This window comes from Opisthocomus hoazin, chromosome 36 (genome assembly GCF_030867145.1).
Source record: "Opisthocomus hoazin isolate bOpiHoa1 chromosome 36, bOpiHoa1.hap1, whole genome shotgun sequence".
Classification (NCBI taxonomy): Eukaryota; Metazoa; Chordata; class Aves; order Opisthocomiformes; family Opisthocomidae; genus Opisthocomus; species Opisthocomus hoazin.
In genome coordinates this window covers 2,791,600-2,809,949 of record NC_134449.1, presented here as the reverse complement: position 1 = coordinate 2,809,949, position 18,350 = coordinate 2,791,600, and the positions used below count along the sequence as shown (strand labels likewise).

The following is an 18,350-nucleotide window of genomic DNA, read 5'->3' as shown; positions in this document are numbered from 1 at the left end:
GATCCTGGGGTGCATCACGAAGAGTGTGGCCAGCAGGACGAGGGAGGTTCTCCTCCCCCTCTACACTGCCCTGGTGAGGCCTCATCTGGAGTACTGTGTCCAGTTCTGGGCTCCCCAGTTCAAGAAAGATGAAGAGCTACTGGAGAGAGTCCAGCGGAGGGCTACGAGGATGAGGAGGGGACTGGAGCATCTCCCCTACGAGGAGAGGTTGAGGGAACTGGGCTTGTTCAGCCTGAAGAAGAGAAGGCTGAGAGGGGACTTTATAAATACTTACAAATATCTGCAGGGTGGGTGTCAGGAGGATGGGGCCAAGCTCTTTCCAGTGGTGCCCAGCGACAGGACAAGGGGCAACGGGCACAAACTGGAGCAGAGGAAGCTCCAGCTGAACCCGAGGAAGAACTTCTTCCCTGTGAGGGTGCCGGAGCCCTGGCCCAGGCTGCCCAGGGAGGCTGTGGAGTCTCCTTCTCTGGAGATATTCCAGCCCTGCCTGGACGCGGTGCTGTGCAGCCTGCTCTGGGTGACCCTGCCTGGGCAGGGGGTTGGGCTGGGGGACCCACAGAGGGCCCTGCCAACCCCGACCATTCTGTGATTCTGTGAAGGAACTGACTGAGGGCGCGATTCCTTGCCCGCGGGAGGAATCCTGGGTCGCCATTAAGTGTTTCTGAGGCACCCCACGATGAAACACCCGTGCTCGTACGTTCACGCTCCTGGATCTTATGGCTGTCAAACAGAGCTCTGAATTTATGAGCATTGTGACCTCCGTGCGCGTCTCATTGGGATCTTGGGCCCCAGCCTAGCCCAGGGGGTCGGGCTGGGTGACCCCAGAGGTCCCTTCCCACCCCACCATGCTGGGATTCTGTGACTCTGGGTCTGCATTTGTGCTGCAGGAAGGACACAGCGTGGGGAGAGGCGCCTGCGTGGCCTGGGCATCCTGGTGGACCCCCCCTCACGGGTGCCCTGGGCATCCTGGTGGACCCCCCCCCCCCAGCCCCTCCCCCCGTCCCCTCAGCCCTCGCACCCCCACAGCCAGGCCCTGTCCCCTCAGCCCCGCCCCCTCCCCATCCCGCCACCCGCCCACCAATGGGAGCGCGCCGAGGGCCTGATGGACGTCTTCCGCCCGCCCCCCCCGACGGGAGCGGCGGCGCATGCGCGCTGCCGGGGCACGGCGGGCAAAATGGCGGCGGCGGTTGCCTAGCAACGGGCCTGGGGGGCCTGGGGCCGGGGGGCCTGGGGCCTGGGGCCTGGGGCCTGGGGGCCTGGGGGCCTTGGGGCCGGGGCCGACCCTTCTGCCCTCCCCGCCCCCGCCGCGGCGAGCCCGGCCGCTCCCTGGGGCCGCGCCCGCTTCGCCCGGCCCTGCGGCCCGGCCCTGCTGGGGAAACCCCGGCCCTGGGCGGGGACGAACCCTGCACTGACGGGGGGCAAATGCAGCCCGGGGGGGGGTAAATCCAGCCGGGGGGGGGGGGGCAGATGGTGCCCTTGCGGAGCAGCTCCTGCCCCGGGGGGGGCCTCGGAGCCGGCGTAAATCCGAGCCCATGGGGCGGGCCCCGATGGGCTGGGCCCTGCCTGCCCGCGGGTCTGGGCCTGGGCAAAGGCTTTTCCGGGCTCTCCTGCCCCACGGCGAGGCGGTCTGCTGCCCCACGGTGAGGTCTCTGTTCTCCCCCCGCTTCCCCCAGCCCCGTGGCAAGCTCGGCCTGCCCCACGGCCAGCTTTGCCACCCCACGGCAGAGTCCCCGGGCGCCCCGCTCTGCGCTGAGCCCCTCTGCCCCACGGTGAGGTCATCTGCCCCTGTCCCGGGGACCCCCATCTGCCCCACGGCAAGGTTTCCCACCCTGTGGCAAGGTCTCCTGCCCCACCGTGAGCCCCATGGCGAGGTCTTGTGCTCGCCACCCCCCCCGCGATGAGCTCTTCTGCCCCACAGCAGTCTCTTCTGCCCCACAGCAGTCTCTTCTGCCCCACAGCAATCTCTTCTGCCCCACAGCAAGCTTTTCCACCCCGTGCCAAGGTCTCCCACTCCTCAGTGAGCCACAACAAGCTCCTCCGTCCCGCAGCAAGCTCGTCTACGCCCCAGGGAAGCCTCCTGCCCCACAGCGAAGTCTCCTGCCCCATGGAGGACCCCGTGATCCGCATACCCCCCTACCACTACGTCCACGTGCTGGACCTCAACAGCAACGTCACCCGCGTGGAGGTTGGGCCCCACACCTACATCCGGCAGGATCACGAGCGGTGGGTGCTGTGGGGCAGGGGGGCATCTGTGGGGTGGGGGGGGACGTGGGGGGGTCCGGTTCCTACGCCTGGCAGGACCGAAAAACGTGGGTGCTATAGGACAGGAGGGGATCTGCAGGGCGAGGGGTCCCACTCCTATGGCAGGACTACAAAATGTAGGTGCTGTGGTGCCAGAGGTGGCAATAGGGCAATCTAGATTTATAGATGTGGGGGGGGGGGGGTCTCTGTAGGGCTGTGGGGGGGGTCTCTAGGGCTGTGGGGGGGTCTCTGTAGGGCTGTGGGGGGGTCTCTGTAGGGCTGTGGGGGGTACTTGGGGGGCTCTGCAGGGCCACCAGGAGCTTGAGAGGATCTGTAGGACCATTGGTGCTCTTTAGGGCTGGGGGGGATGCTGGGGGGCTCCTTAGGACTATGGGGGCTCTATGGGCCCTGGGGGGGTTTGGGGTTGTATAGGGCCCTGGGGGGGGGGGGTCCTGCAGGGTCGTGGGGGTTCCAGACGGCTCTGGAGGGCTGGGGGGCTCTGTGGGACTGGGAGGCTCGACGGGCTCTAGAGGGCCTTGGGCGTCCCCCAGGGCCTTGTAGGGTCTGTGGGTTGGGGAAGGGCGGGGGGGGGGGCTCCGCAGGGCCGCGGGGAGCGATGGAGGGGCCGCCCGTAGGGTGGTGTTCCCCCCCAGGCGCATGGTGATGGTGCCCCCCCGGCACTACTGCGTGGTGCTCAACCCCGCGGCCCGGGACGCGGCGGGGGCCGTGCTGCTCGACGGAGCGGGGCAGGCCCGCCTGCGGCACGCCGACCTCGACATCCGCCTGGCCCAGGAGCCCTTCCCCCTCTACCCCGGCGAGGAGCTCCAGCAGGTGCCTGTAGCTCCCCGGAGCAGCCCCAGGGCTCCCTGTAGCTCCTCGAGCCCCCCCCCCCGAGACCCCCGGGGGCTCCATAGCCCCTCTGTAGCCCCACTGCTGTGGCCACCCGCAGCCCCCGGAGCCCCTCTGATCGTGCTGTCATCTCTTGGGGTTCCTGTAGCCCACAGAACGCGCTGTTCCCCCCCCCCAGCTCCCATGGCTGCCTCCCCACCCCTCCACTGCTCCCGTGGCCTCCCCCCAACCTCCTGGAGCCCCCAGGGCCTCCCCCAACCTCCTGGAGCCCCCAGGGCCTCCCCCCAACCTCCTGTAGTCCCCGTGGCCTCCCCCAACCTCTTGTAGCCCCCGTGGCCTCCCCCAACCTCCTGTAGCCCCCGTGGCCTCCCCCAACCTCCTGGAGCCCCCGTGGCCTCCCCCAACCTCCTGGAGCCCCCATGGCCTCCCCCCAACCTCCTGAATCCCCCGTGGCCTCCCCCCAACCTCCTGTAGCCCCCATGGCCTCCCCCAACCTCCTGTAGCCCCCATGGCCTCCCCCCACCTCCTGGAGCCCCCATGGCCTCCCCCAACCTCCTGTAGCCCCCGTGGCCTCCCCCAACCTCCTGTAGCCCCCATGGCCTCCCCCAACCTCCTGTAGCCCCCGTGGCCTCCCCCCACCTCCTGGAGCCCCCGTGGCCTCCCCCAACCTCCTGTAGCCCCCATGGCCTCCCCCCAACCTCCTGAAGCCCCCATGGCCTCCCCCAACCTCCTGTAGCCCCCATGGCCTCCCCCAACCTCCTGGAGCCCCCGTGGCCTCCCCCAACCTCCTGGAGCCCCCGTGGCCTCCCCCAACCTCCTGGAGCCCCGCAGCGGGGTGGGGGAGAAAAGTAAAACTCGGGGACCAAGGTAAAATCAGTTTAATAGGACAGAAAATGAATAGTAATAATAATAGTGATAAAACAATATACAAAACGAGCGGCCCCCGAGCTGCGGCGCTGAGCGTGACGTCCTGTGGCGTGGGACGTCCCTTTGGCCCCCGCTCGGGTCAGCTGTCCCGGCTGGGTCCCCTCCCAGCTTCTGCTGCTCCCCCCCAGTGCAGGAGGAGCTGAAAAGGCACAGAATCCCAGCATGGTGGGGGTTGGCAGGGCCCTCTGTGGGTCCCCCAGCCCAACCCCCTGCCCAAGCAGGGTCACCCAGAGCAGGGGGCACAGCACCGCGGCCAGGCGGGGCTGGAATATCTCCAGAGAAGGAGACTCCACAGCCTCCCTGGGCAGCCTGGGCCAGGGCTCCGTCACCCTCAGAGGGAAGAAGTTCTTCCTCGGGTTCAGCTGGAGCTTCCTCTGCTCCAGTTTGTGCCCGTTGCCCCTTGCCCTGTCGCTGGGCACCACTGGAAAGAGTCTGGCCCCGTCCTCCTGACCCCCACCCTGCAGATATTTAGAGGCATTTCTAAGGTCCCCTCTCAGCCTTCTCTTCTCCAGGCTGAACAAGCCCAGCTCCCTCAGCCTCTCCTCGCAGGAGAGATGCTCCAGTCCCCTCCTCATCCTCGTAGCCCTGCGCTGGACTCTCTCCAGCAGCTCCTCATCTTTCCTGAACTGGGGAGCCCAGCACTGGACCCAGCACTGCAGATGGGGCCTCCCCAGGGCAGAGCAGAGGGGGAGGAGAACCTCCCTCGCCCTGCTGCCCACACTCCTCCTGATGCACCCCAGGATCCCATTGGCCTTCTGGGCACCCAGGGCACGCTGCTGGCTCATGGTCACCCTGTCGTCCCCCAGCACTCCCAGTCCCTCTCCACAGAGCTGCTCTCCAGCAGGGCCGCCCCAGCCTGTGCTGGTGCCTGGGGTTGTTCCTCCCCAGGTGCAGGACCCTGCCCTTGCCCTGGTTGAACCTCATCAGGTTCCTCTCTGCCCAACTCTCCAGCCTGCCCAGGTCACGCTGGATGGCAGCACAGCCTGCCGGGGTGTCCACCACTCCTCCCAGTTTGGTGTCATCAGCAAACTGGCTGAGGGTACCCGACTGCTCAGCAACAACGAGAACGTCGTGGTGTTACCTGCGTTCCTCTCACCCAACACCCAGCACAGCGCTGTCCCAGCCGCTAGGAAGAACATCACCCCTGTCCCCGCTGAAAGCAGGACACCTCCCCACCCCCACGACGCTGCCACGACCCCCCCCCCCCCCGTGCTGACCCCCAGATGCATCCCCGCGTCTCCCCAAGTGCCCCCTGTGCCCTGCGTCCCCCGCGGTGACCCCGTCCCCCGCCGTGCCGCCCCGGGGGCTGTCCCTGAGCCCCGCACCCGTGTGTCCCCAGGGTGTCACCCCGCTGCAGGTGGTCCTGGCTGACACCGCCCTGCGCCTGCGGGCCCTGCTGGACTTCAAGGACGAGGACGGGAACCAGTTCGTAGCGGGGGACGAGTGGCTCTTCGAGGGTCCCGGTGAGCAGGGGGGGGGACACACACACAGCCCCTTTTGGGGACACTCCGGGGGACCCGTGGCGTGACGGTGCCGCCTGCCCGCAGGCACCTACATCCCTCGCAAGGAGGTGGAGGTGGCCGAGACGCTGCAGGCCACGGTCATCGGGCACAACCAGGCCATCCGCCTGCGAGCGCGCAAGGAGTGCCTGGACCGCGACGGCACCCGCCGCGTCACAGGTAGCGCCCGGGGACCCCCCCGGGGGGCTCAGCCCTCGCTCGGTGGTCCTGGTGCCCGCACCAGCCCTGCCGTTGCCTGAAGGCACCTCGGGACACCCTGTGCCACCCCACCCCGCACCCCTGGGGGTCCTTTGCTCACCCTCCAGCGCCTCTGGGACCCCTGTGTCACCCTCTGGCACCCATGGGAGCTCTGTGTCATCTGATAGCCCCCTCCCCAGGGCCCTCAGCACCCCCATCCCATCCCTTGGGATTCCTGGGACCCCCAGCACCCCATTCCCACCCCACAGCATTCCCGGGACCCCCGTCCCGTTCCTCAGTGCCCCTGGGATCCCCAGCACTCCCATCTCACCCTCCGTAGCTCCCCTCCCACCCCGCAGCACCCCCAAATCCCTGTCTGATCCCCTCCCCTCCCCTGGGTTCCCCAACACTCCCACTCCCCATAACCCCCCTCCCACCCCCCAGCACCCCCAAATCCCTGTCTGATTCCCCCCAGCACCCCTGAGATCCCCAACGCTCCCATCCCACTCCCCATAGCCACCCTTCCACCCCCCAGCACCCCCAAATCCCTGTCTGGTCCCCCCAGCACCCCTGGGATCCCCAACTCACCCGTTCCACTCCCCATAAACCCTGTCCTGCCCTGTAGCACCCCTGGGACCCCATCTTATCCCCCAGCACCCACAGGACTCAGAACCACCAGTACCTCCAGGACCCCCATCCCAGCAACCTTGGGGTCCTCCCATCCCACCCTTACAACCCCCCAGCACCCTCAGGGCTGCCATCCCACCCGTAGGACCCCTTACCCCCAGCACCCCTAGGATGCTTGAGATCCACAGGACCCTCAGCACCCCTAGGACCTCCGTGGCACACCTCCCCAGCACCCTCACCACTTCAGCACCCCTGCAAGTCCCAGTCCCCCTCCCTGCCCCAGCACCCCAGCGTCCTCAGCTCCCCCAGCACCCGTCACCCTGCTCCCAGGTGAGGAGTGGCTGGTGAAGCAGGTGGGCGCCTACCTGCCCGGCGTCTACGAGGAGGTGGTTGACGTTGTGGACGCCTACATCCTCACTGACAAGGTACTGGGTGTCCTAACCCTCGCCTGCTTGGTGCCCATGGGTGGTGAGGCCCCTCCGGCCTCTGCCTGTGGAGGTTCTGTGTCCCTGTGGGTGACTGGAACCCTCCAGGAGTGGGTGAAGGGCTCCGTCGCCCCCTGATCCGCTCCAACCTTACGGCCATGAGTGATGAGGACCCTCCAGGGAGACCTGGGGATCCCTCCAAGCCACCATGTTCCCGTGGCCCCTGTGCCCATGAGTGACCAGGACTCTCCAGGAAGTCCCATCCCCTTCACCCGTGGTGTTCTGGTGTCCTTGTCCCCCCTCAGCTCACCATGACCCCTTTCCCGCAGCACCCATGGGTGATGAACACCACCAGGGTAGGTTTGGGGGTTCCTGTTCTCTGTGCCCCCTGCGCTCACAGGTGATAAGGGTGCCCAGGATGGGTTTGAGGGTCCCATGTGTCACTTGTCTCACACTCATGCGTGACAGGAACCCTTGGGGGTTGGTTTGGGAGTCCCTTGTCACCATTCCCCTGCGCCCACGGGTGACAAGGATCCTCCAGTATGGGTGTGGGGTACCATCACCCCCCAACCCATCACACCCCTCTCCCACCTGCACCCATGGGTGCTGCGGTTCCTCAGGGGTCCCATCACCCTGTGTCACTGCACCCGTGGGTGATGAGGCCTGTTGGGGCCAGCGTTGCCTGTCCCATCACCCACCGTGTCCCCGCGTGTCCCCTCCCTGCAGAAAGCCCTGCACCTGCGGGCAACGCGGACCTTCGAGGATGAGCGGGGCCGGGTGCGGCGCACGGGCGAGGAGTGGCTGGTGACCCAGGCGCAGAGCGAGGCCTACATCCCGGAGGTGTTCGAAGAGGTGGTGGCCGAGGTGGCCGTGACGACGCTGGGCCCCCGGCAGTACTGCGTGGTGCTCGACCCGGTGGGCCCCAACGGGCAGCCCCAGCTGGGCCAGCAGCGTGTTGTCAAGGTGGGCACCCAAGGGTGGCCTCTGAGGACCTGCGTGTGGCCCCAGGGGAGGAGTGGTGGATACACCGGCAGGCTGTGCTGCCATCCAGCGTGACCTGGCCAGGCTGGAGAGTTGGGCAGAGAGGAACCTGATGAGGTTCAACCAGGGCAAGGGCAGGGTCCTGCACCTGGGGAGGAACAACCCCAGGCACCAGTACAGGCTTGGGCGGCCCTGCTGGAGAGCAGCTCTGTGGAGAGGGACTGGGAGTGCTGGGGGACGACAGGGTGACCATGAGCCAGCAGCGTGCCCTGGGTGCCCAGAAGGCCGATGGGATCCTGGGGTGCATGAGGAGGAGTGTGGGCAGCAGGTCAGGGAGGTTCTCCTCCCCCTCTGCTCTGCCCTGGGGAGGCCCCATCTGCAGTGCTGGGTCCAGTGCTGGGCTCCCCAGTTCAGGAAAGATGAGGAGCTGCTGGAGAGTCCAGCGCAGGGCTACGAGGATGAGGAGGGGACTGGAGCATCTCTCCTACGAGGAGAGGCTGAGGGAGCTGGGCTTGTTCAGCCTGGAGAAGAGAAGGCTGAGAGGGAACCTTAGAAATGCCTCTAAATATCTGCAGGGTGGGGGTCAGGAGGATGGGGCCAGACTCTTTCCAGTGGTGCCCAGCGACAGGACAAGGGGCAATGGGCACAAACTGGAGCAGAGGAAGCTCCAGCTGAACCCGAGGAAGAACTTCTTCCCTCTGAGGGTGACGGAGCCCTGGCCCAGGCTGCCCAGGGAGGCTGTGGAGTCTCCTTCTCTGGAGATATTCCAGCCCCGCCTGGACAAGGTCCTCTACAGCCTGCTGTGGGTGACCCTTCTTCAGCAGGAGGGTTGGGCTGGGTGACCCACAGAGGTCCCTTCCAACCCCGACCATTCTGTGATTCTGTGATGCTGTGATGTCGCCTTAGCTTGCCCATAGGTATCAAAGGTGGTCCCAAGGGACCCTGGGACACATGATGTACCACAGGTGTGTCATGGGAGGACCCTACGGTGCCCCGAAAGACCCAAGTGTGGCTCCCAGGACCTAAGGGTAGCCCCAAGGGACACCTGGGTGGCTCTGAGGGAGTCTCGTGTATGCATAGGTGTCCCCAGGTGTCTCCATGGTGGCCCCAAGGGACCCCGATGTACCCCTGAGGTGCCTCTGAAAGGCCCTAAGACATCCCTGAGGGATCCTGACATACCCTTGAGGTGTCCCCGAGGGTCCCTAAGGTGACCTGAGGGCCCCGGGGACCACCGGTGCCCCTGATGTACCCAAACACATCCCCAAAGGTTGCGAAGGGACCCCAAGACACCTACCTTAGCCCTGGCATCTTGCTGAGGGTCCCTAAGCTTCCACAGGAACCTGCTGGTGGCCAGCAGGAACCAGAAGTTGTCCTTGACATACCTGTAGACACCCAGGAAGGTCTTGAATATGGCCCACAGGGACCCTAGATCATCCCTGAGGGACCCTGGTGCATCCGTGTCCCTGCCCTGTGTCCCACCGTGTCCTGATGGCCTCCCCTCCGTCCAACCACGCGCCCACGCCCCTGCTCCGTGTCCCCACCGCTTTGCTACGTCGCTGTCCTGCTGGTGACACCTCCCCATGTCCCCAGGGAGAGAAGTCCTTCTTTCTGCAGCCGGGCGAGCGGCTCCAGGCTGGCATCCAGGATGTCTACGTGCTCTCTGAGGACGAGGGGCTGCTGCTCCAGGCGCTCCAGACAATCAAGGACACCAATGAGGTGGCCCAGGGGACAGCTGGGGTTTCGGGTTCCCCTGTGGGCACCTGGGAGAAACTGGGGGGCGAGGGGTCCAGGGAGGCTGGGACGAGGGGCAACCAGGAGCGGTTGGGGGCCAAAGGGGACAACTGGGGGTACCCAGGAGTGGTTGGGTGTCAGGAGGGACAGCTGGGGCACCTGGGGACAGTTGGGGTACGTGAGGGGCTCCTGGGGGGACTCCTGTCCTCTTCCCCATGTCCCCAGGCCAGGCGGGTGGCAGAGGGCCATGGGAGGAGTCCCACACTGTCCCCAAGCTGAGGGACCACGAGGAGGGCGTCCCTGTCTCCACGTCTTCAGGCTTCGGGGTGGCAGAGGGCCACGGGGGAACGTCCGTGTCCCCCACGTCCCCTCCCGGGGCGCGGGGCGGGAGGTCCCTGCGTCCCCAGGCCGCTTGCCGATGCCATCTCCACCTTCTCAGGAGGCCAAGGAGGTGACGCGGCGGGCAGGTGACCGCTGGCTGGCCCGGGGTCCCCTCGAGTACGTGCCACCAGCTGAGGTGACCGTGCTGGAGCGCCGCCGGGCCGTGGCCCTCGCTGACAACGAAGGCATCTACGTGCGCGACATCCGCTCCGGCAAGGTGCCCGCCGCGCGGCCGCGGCTCCTGGAGCTGCCCTGTAGCTTCCTGCCCGCCCTGAGGCCCCCTCGCTGGTCCCCGTAGGCTTCCAGAGCTCCTCTGGAGACCACCTGTAGCTCCTCAGAGCCCCCCCGTAATCCTCCATAACTATATACCCCATCCCAGTATCCCCCCACTGCCTCCCAGTGCTCCCAGTATTCCATGTATCTCATGCCAGTGCCCCCAAACAGGATCCCAGTCTCCCAGCCCCCCTCCCAGTGCCCCCAGATACCCTACCACCTCATCCCAGTGCTCCCAGTACCGCAGAGAGCTGCTCCCACTGCCTCCAAACCCCATCCTGCTTCCCCGGAACCCTCCCAGCGCCCCCAGTACCTCCCCACCACGTGCCAGTGTTCCCAGTATCCTGCACACCTCTCCCAGTGCTTCCACGCACCCCTTCCCAGCACTCCCAACCCCCACTCAAGTGCTCCCATTGCCCCCCAAGCCCCCTCGTGCCACGCCCAGACACCCCTTCCGGCACTGCCGAGTTCCCTCGGGGCCGGCCCGGCCCGGTGGCACCCTGAGGTGGCTCTGGGCGCAGGTCCGGGTGGTGACGGGCCAGACCTACATGCTGACGGAGGCCGAGGAGCTGTGGGAGAAGGAGCTGCCCCCCGGGGTGGAGGTGCTGCTGGCCGAAGCCCGTGGAGACACCCGCGGCGTGGACGTCCATTCCACCCCCAGCCCAGACACCGGGGTCCCTCAGCGTGACCGCACCCGCGCCGTCACCTACCAGGTGCCCCACAACGCCGCCGTGCAGGTCTACGACTACCGGGAGCGGCGCGCACGGTGAGCGGCCGCGGTTCTGGGCGTGGGGTGGGGGGGATGGAGGACGTGGTGGGTGTCGGTGGGGTGGGAGGGGACGTTATGGGGATGGAGGGGGCACAGAGCGCGGTGCTGGGCACCAGGGTGCAGGGGATGTTGCTGTGACCCCTGGTGTGTTCCTTGGCGTGTCCTTGGCGTGTGACCCGTGTCCTTGGCGTGTGACCCATGTCCTTGGCGTGTGACCCATGTCCTTGGCGTGTCTGTGGCCAGCTGATGCCGGGCCCCGTGCTGGCGGTGCTGGGACCTGGGTAGCAGGTGACACTGCGGGGACTGGTGTGTCCTTGGCGTGTGACCCATGTCCTTCACGTGTTTTTGACGTGTTGCAGAGTGGTGCTGGGCGTGGGATTGGTCGTGTAGGGTCCTGGGGAGGAGGTGACAGTGCAGGGACTCTTGTGTCACAGCAAATCAGAGAATCATGGAATCATTTAGGTTGGAAAAAACCTCTTAAGATCATGAAGTCCAACGATCAACCCAACCCCACCACGCCTGCTAAACCATGTCCTGAAGTGCCACATCTACACGTTTTTTGGACCCCTCCGAGGATGGGGACTCCACCACTGCCCTGGGCAGCCTGGTCCAATGCCTGGCCACCATTTCAGTAAAGAAATTTCTCCTAATACCCAATCTAAACCTCCCCTGTCGCAACTTGAGGCCATAAACGTTGGCTTCGGTCCATGTGACTCACGCTGGGGGATCCTGGGCTCCAGAGACCAGAGTGGAAGTCTGGAGCAAGGAAGACGCACCCTTGGTAGAAGAGGTTCACGTGAAAACACTGACACAAATGTGTAGGGCCCTGGTGGGAGGCAGCTGCGGTGCTGAGGGAGCTGGCAGATGTCATTGGGAGGCCGCTCTCGATGGCTTTTGATTGATCATGGCAACTGGGAGAAGTGTCCAAAGACTGGAAAGGTCTTCCAGAAAGGCAAGAAGGGGGAACCGGGAGGCCACTCCTTCCCCGCCTTGGTCCCTGGGAAAGCGATGGAGCAGCTCACCCTGGAAATGAGTTCCAGGTGTGTGAATGACAAGAAGATCATCAGGACTAGTCAGCATGGCTCCACCAAGGGGAAGTCCTGCTTGACGACCAAGGGGAAGTCATGCTTGACCAACCTGATAAACCTCTCTGATGAAGCGACTGGGTTTGGAGATGAGAGGAGAGCTGTAGCTGTTGTCTACCTGGACTTCAGGAAGGCCTTCAATGCTGTCTCCCACAAGATCCTCATAGAGAAGCTGGTGAAGCCTGGGCTGGATGAGCAGCGAGGTGGACTCAAAACTCACTGAATGGCTGGGCCCGGAGCGTGGTGATCAGTGGGACGAGGTCCAGCTGGAGGACAGTAGCTAGCAGTGTACCCCAGGGATCAGTACTGGCTCCAGCCCTCTTGAACATCTTCATTAATGATCTGTTTAACATCTTCATTAATGATCTGGGTGATGGGGCAGACCCTGAGCGAGTCTGCAGAGGACACCAAACTGGGAGGAGTGGCTGATGCGCCAGAAGGTCGTGCTGCCGTCCCGAGGGACCTCAACGGGCTGGAGAAATGGGCCGACGGGAACCTCGTGAAGATCAGCAACGGGAAGGGCAAAGTCCTGCGCCTGGGGAGGGACAACCGCGTGCACCAGTACAGGCTGGGGCGGACCTGCTGGAGAGCAGCTCTGCAGAAGAGGACCTGGGGGACCTGGTGGACATCAAGTTGACCGCGAGCCAGCAGTGTGCCCTTGCCAAAAAATGGCGAATGGTGTCCTGGGCTGCATTCGGAGTGGTGCCAGGAGGTGGGGGGAGGTGACCCCCTCTACTCAGCACCGGTGAGGCCCCACCTGGAGTGCTGGGTCCAGTGCTGGGTTCCCCAGTGCAAGAGAGCCATGGACATGCTGGAGAGTCCAGTGAAGGGCCGTGAAGATGATGAAGGGACTGGAGCACCTCTCCTGCGAGGAAAGGCTGCGGGAGCTGGGACTGGTCAGCCTGGAGAAGAGGTGGCTCTGGGGACCTTACCCATTTGTGAGCATCTAAAGGCAGGGTGTGGAGCGGAGGGAGCCAGGCTCTTCCCAGTGGTGCCCAGTGCCAGGACGAGAGGCCGTGGGCACACACTGGAGCTCAGGAGGTTCCCTCTGAACATCAGGAAACACTTCTTCTCTGTGAGGGTGACCGAGCACTGGCACAGGCTGCCCAGCGAAGCTGAGGAGTCATTGAATCATAGAACCATTCAGGTTGGAAAAGACCTCTAAGATCGCCAAGTCCACCCGTCACCCCAACCCCACCACGCCTGCTAAACCACGTCCTGAAGTGCCACATCTACAGGTTTTTTGAACCCCTCCAGGGATGGGGACTCCACCACTGCCCTGGGCAGCCTGGTCCACTGCTTTACAACTCTTTGGGTGAAGAAAATTTTCCCTGATATCTGGTGGTGGAGGCTCCATCCTCGGAGATGTTCAAAACCTGACTAGATGTGGTCATGGGCAACCACCTCTGAAGCGGCCCTGCTTGAACAAGGGGGCTTGGACAAGGTGATCTCCAGAGGTCCTTCCCCACCTCAGCCATGTGGTTCTGACACCCCCTTGGTGTGTCCTTCCCTTGCGACCGCCGTCCTTGGTGTTGGGCGGTGCTGGGTGGTGTGACGCGTGCCCTGGGCGCTCTCTCCCCGCTGCAGGGTGGTGCTGGGCCCCGAGCTGGTGGTGCTGGGCCCCGGCGAGCAGCTGACGGTCCTGTCCCTCTCGGCCGGGCGCCCCAAGCGTCCCCACGCCCGCCGCAGCCTCTGCCTCCGCCTGGGGCCTGACTTCTGCGCCGACATCGTCACCATCGAGACGGCCGACCACGCTCGCCTCCAGCTCCAGCTGGCCTACAACTGGTGGGCGGGGCTTGGGGCGGGGCGTGGGGCTGGGGGCGGGGCATGGGGCTGGGGGCGGGGCATGGGGCTGGGGGCGGGGTCAGCTCTGGGGTGGGGGCCCCAGGACAGGGCTTGGGGCCATGGTGGAGCTGGGGGTGTGGCCTGGGTCTTGTGGGTGGGGTCAGGCAGTATGGGCAGGGCTAGGGAAGGGGGCGTGGCCTGGCGATTGTGGGCGGGGTCAGGCAGTGTGGGCAGTAATTGGGAAGGAGGTGTGGCCTGGGTCTTGTGGGCGGGGTCAGGCAGTATGGGCAGGGCTAGGGAAGGGGGCGTGGCCTGGCGATTGTAGGTGGGGTCAGGCAGTATGGACAGTAGTTGGGAAGGAGGTGTGGCCTGAGTCTTGTGGGCGGGGTCAGGCAGTATGGGCAGGGCTAGGGAAGGGGGCGTGGCCTGGGTCTTCAGGTTGGGGCACTGTGGGGGCGGGGCCTCTAAAGAGAGGGCGTGGTCTGCAGCCAGGAGGTGGGGCTTGGCAGCCAGGCGGAGCCAGAAGCCAAACAGCCTTGGGGTGGGCGTGGCTTTGGGACAGGGCGGGGTTATGGCAGTGGGCGGGGCCGGGGGGGGCACAGCCTGGTGTGGGCGAGGCCTGAGGGCGGGGGGGGTGGGTGCGTGCCCCCATGCCCCTCCCCCTTCCCACAGGCACTTCGAGGTGCCCGAGGACCCCAAGGCCCTGGGGCGCCTCTTCAGCGTCCCCGACTTCGTGGGCGACGCCTGCAAGGCCCTGGCCTCCCGCGTGCGCGGCGCCGTGGCCGCCGTCACCTTCGACGACTTCCACAAGGTCACCTCGGCTGCTCCCCTCCCCCATCCCACGAGCGTTCCCACTTCCACCCGCCTCACCCCAGTCCCCCCCTTGGTGCCCTGGGTCACCCCCGTGCCCCCCCTCCGTGTCACCTCGGGTCTCCCCGCGTCCCTGATGTCCCCTGGAGGCCCTGGTGGCCCAAGGACTCAGAGGTTGATCTGCTGGGCCAGCTTTGGCTTGGATGAAGCTCCGTGTGTTCCCTGATGCCCCCCCCCGTGTCCCCAGTGCCCCAACATCCTTGATGTCCCCTGGAGTCCCCGATGTCCCCAAGCATCCTGCATAACCCTGAGGTCCCAAGGACTGTACTCAACTCATCGACCCAGCCACGTTTGGCTTTGATGAAGCCTCGTGTGCTCCCCCGCACCCTCCCATGTCCCCGGTGCCCCAACATCCTCCGTGTCCGCAGGTGACCCCGATGTCCCCAAGCGTCTCACAGCTCTCTGCTCCTGTCCCCAGAACTCCAATCGTCTCATCTGCTCGGCCGTGTTTGGCTTCGATGAGGCCGGGCGGCTGCGAGAGAAGCTCCGCTTTGCCCCCAACGGGCTGGTGGTGACGAGCGTCGACATCCAGAGCGTGGAGCCCGTGGACCAGCGCACCCGGGACGCCCTGCAGCGCAGCGTCCAGCTGGCCATCGAGATCGCCACCAACTCCCAGGAGGCCGCCGCCAGGTCCCCGTGACCCCCCCGTGTCACCTCCTGTCCCACTAGGTTCCTCCTGTGTCCCCCTGTGTCCCTCCAGCGCACCTTCCAGCTGGAGACCAAGACCAGCACTAACTCCCAGGAGGCCACTGCCACGTCTCTGTGACCCTTAGGTCCCCAAATGTCCCCCATGCCCCACCGTGTCCCCCATACTCGTGAAATCCCCCCATATCCTCCAGTGTTTTCTTATGTTTCCCCATATGCCCCATGCTGCCACGTCCCCTGTGTCCCTCCATGTCCTCCCCACATCCCTCGTGTCCCTAAATGACCCCTACATCCCCACGTCCCCCATGCCAACCATGTCCCTCCACGTCCCCCCCCATACCAACCATGTCCCTCCATGTCCCCCCCATGCCCCCTACATCCCCCCCTGGTCCCTGACGTGCCCCCCATCCCTGGTGTCGCCCCCCCCCCCCCCCCCCCCCCCCCGTCTCCCCACCCCGCCGTCCCTGTCCCCAGGCACGAGGCGGAGCGGCTGGCGCAGGAGGCCCGGGGTCGCCTGGAACGGCAGCGTCTCCTGGACCAGGCGGAGGCCGAGCGGGCGCGCAGGGAGCTGCTGGAGCTCGAGGCCCTCAGGTCGGCCATCTTCCCCGCAGCCACTCCCTGGGGGCACGCGGGTCCTCTGCCTGCCCACAGGCACTGGGCTCCTGCCCCTCGTGCACTGGGGGCTGCTGCTGGGGGGCTCCGGGGTCCTTCACCCTCCCAGGGGGCATTTGGGTCCTCCCAGCCTGCCCTGGGGTCCTCCACCCTCCCAGGGGGTGCTGGGGTCCTCCCACATGCCCTGGGGTCCTCCACCCTCCCAGGGGGCGCTGGGGGTCCTCCACTTTCCCAGGGGGCATTTGGGTCCTCCCAGCCTGCCCTGGGGTCCTCCACCTTCCCAGGGGGCACTGGGGGTCCTCCACCTTCCCGGGGGCCATTTGGGTCCTCCCAGCCTGCCCCAGGGACCTCCACCCTCCCATGGGGCGCTGTGGGTCCCACAGCCTTCCCTGGGGTCCTCCACCCTCCCAGGGGGTGCTGGGGTCCTCCCACATGCCCTGGGGTCCTCCACCCTCCCAGGGGGCGCTGTGGGTCCCCCAGCCTTCCCCAGGGTCCTCCCAGCCTGCCCTGGGGTCCTCCACCTTCCCAGGGGGCGCTGGGGGTCCTCCACCTTCCCAGGGGGCATTTGGGTTCCACAGCCTTCCCTGAGGTCCTCCACCCTCCCAGGGGGCGCTGGGGGTCCTCCACCTTCCCAGGGGGGCATTTGGGTCCTCCCAGCCTGCCCCAGAGTCCTCCACCCTCCCAGGGGGCGCTGGGGGTCCTCCACCTTCCCGGGGGGCATTTGGGTCCTCCCAGCCTGCCCTGGGGACCTCCACCTTCCCAGGGGGCGCTGGGGTCCTCCCACATGCCCTGGGGTCCTCCACCCTCCCAGGGGGTGCTGTGGGTCCCCCAGCCTTCCCCGGGGTCCTCCCAGCCTGCCCTGGGGTCCTCCACCCTCCCAGGGGGCGCTGTGCATTCCCCCTCCTGCCCTGGGGTCCCCCCGCTGTCCCGTGGGCAACGGGGCGGGGTGGGCGTGTCCCGCGGTGGGCGTGTCCCGCGGTGGGCGTGTCCCTCGGTGGGCGTGTCCATGACGCGGTCCCCGGCGCAGCGCGGCGGTGGAGAGCGCGGGCGCGGCGCGGGCGGAGGCGCAGGCCCGGGCGGAGGCCGCCCGCATCGAGGCCGAGGCCGCCATCCTGCAGGCCAAGCTGAAGGCCGAGGCCGCCGCCATCGAGACGGTGCGTCGGGGCGGGGCCGGGAGGGGGGGTGTGGCCCCGAGGGGGCGTGTCCCGACGCAGCGCCCGCCCGCAGGAGGCGGAGCTGTCGCGGCTGGAGCGGGCGCAGGCGCAGGAGGTGCGGGCGCAGCGGGCGCGCGGGGAGGCGGAGGCGGCGCGGGCGCAGGCGCTGGCGGACGTGGAGGCCTCGCGCGTGCGGGAGGTGGTGGCCGCCCTGGGGCCCGACACCATCCGCGACATCGCCCGGGCGGGGCCCGAGCTGCAGGTGAGGGGGCGGGGCTTGGCGGGGCGGGGCCAGGGCTTGGGGAGGTGGAGCTAGCCGGAGGGGGCGGGGCTACCTGGAGGGGAGGGAGTCTCTGCGGGATGGGTGGAGCTTTGCTGGGCTGCTGGGAAGGGGCGGGGTCTTCAGGGGGTGGAGCCTCTGCCGGTGGGGGTGTGGCTCGAGGGGGGCAGAGTTTTCCGAGGAGGCGTGGCCTCCCCAGTGCCCTGCCCCTCCCCCCCTCAGGTGAAGCTGCTGCAGGGCCTGGGGCTGCGCTCCACCCTCATCACCGATGGCTCCGCCCCCCTCAACCTCTTCGCCGCCGCCCACGGGCTGCTGGGGCTGGCCTCGCTCCCAGGGAGCTCCGCCCCCCCGCAGGGCCCCGCCCCCTGAGGGCCCCGCCCCCACCAGAGCAGCCCAATAAAGGGAGGACGTTTCAGCGGCGGTGTCTGTAATGTCACGGTGATGCCAGAGGGGGGCAGCGCTTGTGGCAGCGGGACTGCGAGCCCCCTCGCGGGGCGGGGCTGTGACGTCACTGGGAACTGTGACGTCATCAGTGGGCGGGAGCTGGGCCCGGTGACCTCACAGCGGCCGCCCCCCCTCGCTCGCCCCTGGCCCAGCGGGTGGGGGCGCTGCCAGGGGAGCATCCGATCTCCCCCCGTTGCTGCCCCCCAGCGGCCGGAGGACCCCCAGCCCGGGCAGAACGAGCGGTTGGGGTGGGGAGGGACCCATCGCGTCCCACCCCTCCCCCCCCCGGGCAGGGACCCTGCCCCAGCCCAGGGTGCTCCCAGCCCAGGGTGCTCCCAGCCCCGACCACCCTGGCCCTGACCCTACCGGGGAGGGGGCAGCCCCAGCTCCTCTGGGGTACCTGGGCCTCAGCACCCTCAGGGTGAAGAAGTCCTCCATGAGACCTCACCTAAATCCACCCTCCTCCACCTTGAAGCCATCACCCCGTGTCCCATGAAGCCATCACCCTGTGTCCCACCACCCCCTGCCCTGGTCCCAGCCCCCCTCCAGCTCTCGCAGCCCCTCCAGGCCCTGG

At 66.9% G+C, this 18,350-nt stretch overlaps 1 protein-coding gene across 6 annotated transcripts; it reads left to right on the top strand.

Moving 5' to 3' along the window:
- Positions 1-1,464: 1,464 nt before the first annotated feature.
- MVP (major vault protein) lies at positions 1,465-17,747 on the top strand. 6 transcript variants are annotated; one of them, XM_075446070.1, is made up of 17 exons: positions 1,465-1,640; positions 1,979-2,223; positions 2,877-3,072; positions 5,357-5,480; positions 5,565-5,696; positions 6,672-6,766; positions 7,493-7,729; positions 9,338-9,463; positions 9,918-10,076; positions 10,654-10,898; positions 13,574-13,771; positions 14,444-14,582; positions 15,060-15,271; positions 15,761-15,877; positions 16,926-17,052; positions 17,126-17,314; positions 17,555-17,747. In XM_075446070.1, exons 1-17 carry the CDS (start codon positions 1,533-1,535, stop codon positions 17,699-17,701), a joined length of 2,796 nt encoding a protein of 931 aa, XP_075302185.1. In that variant the 5' UTR covers positions 1,465-1,532; the 3' UTR covers positions 17,702-17,747. The 6 variants fall into 6 exon arrangements, with proteins under 6 accessions (XP_075302185.1, XP_075302190.1, XP_075302187.1 ...); XM_075446075.1 differs by having other exon boundaries at positions 1,543-1,645; XM_075446072.1 differs by having other exon boundaries at positions 1,558-1,854.
- The last annotated feature ends 603 nt before the right edge of the window (positions 17,748-18,350 follow it).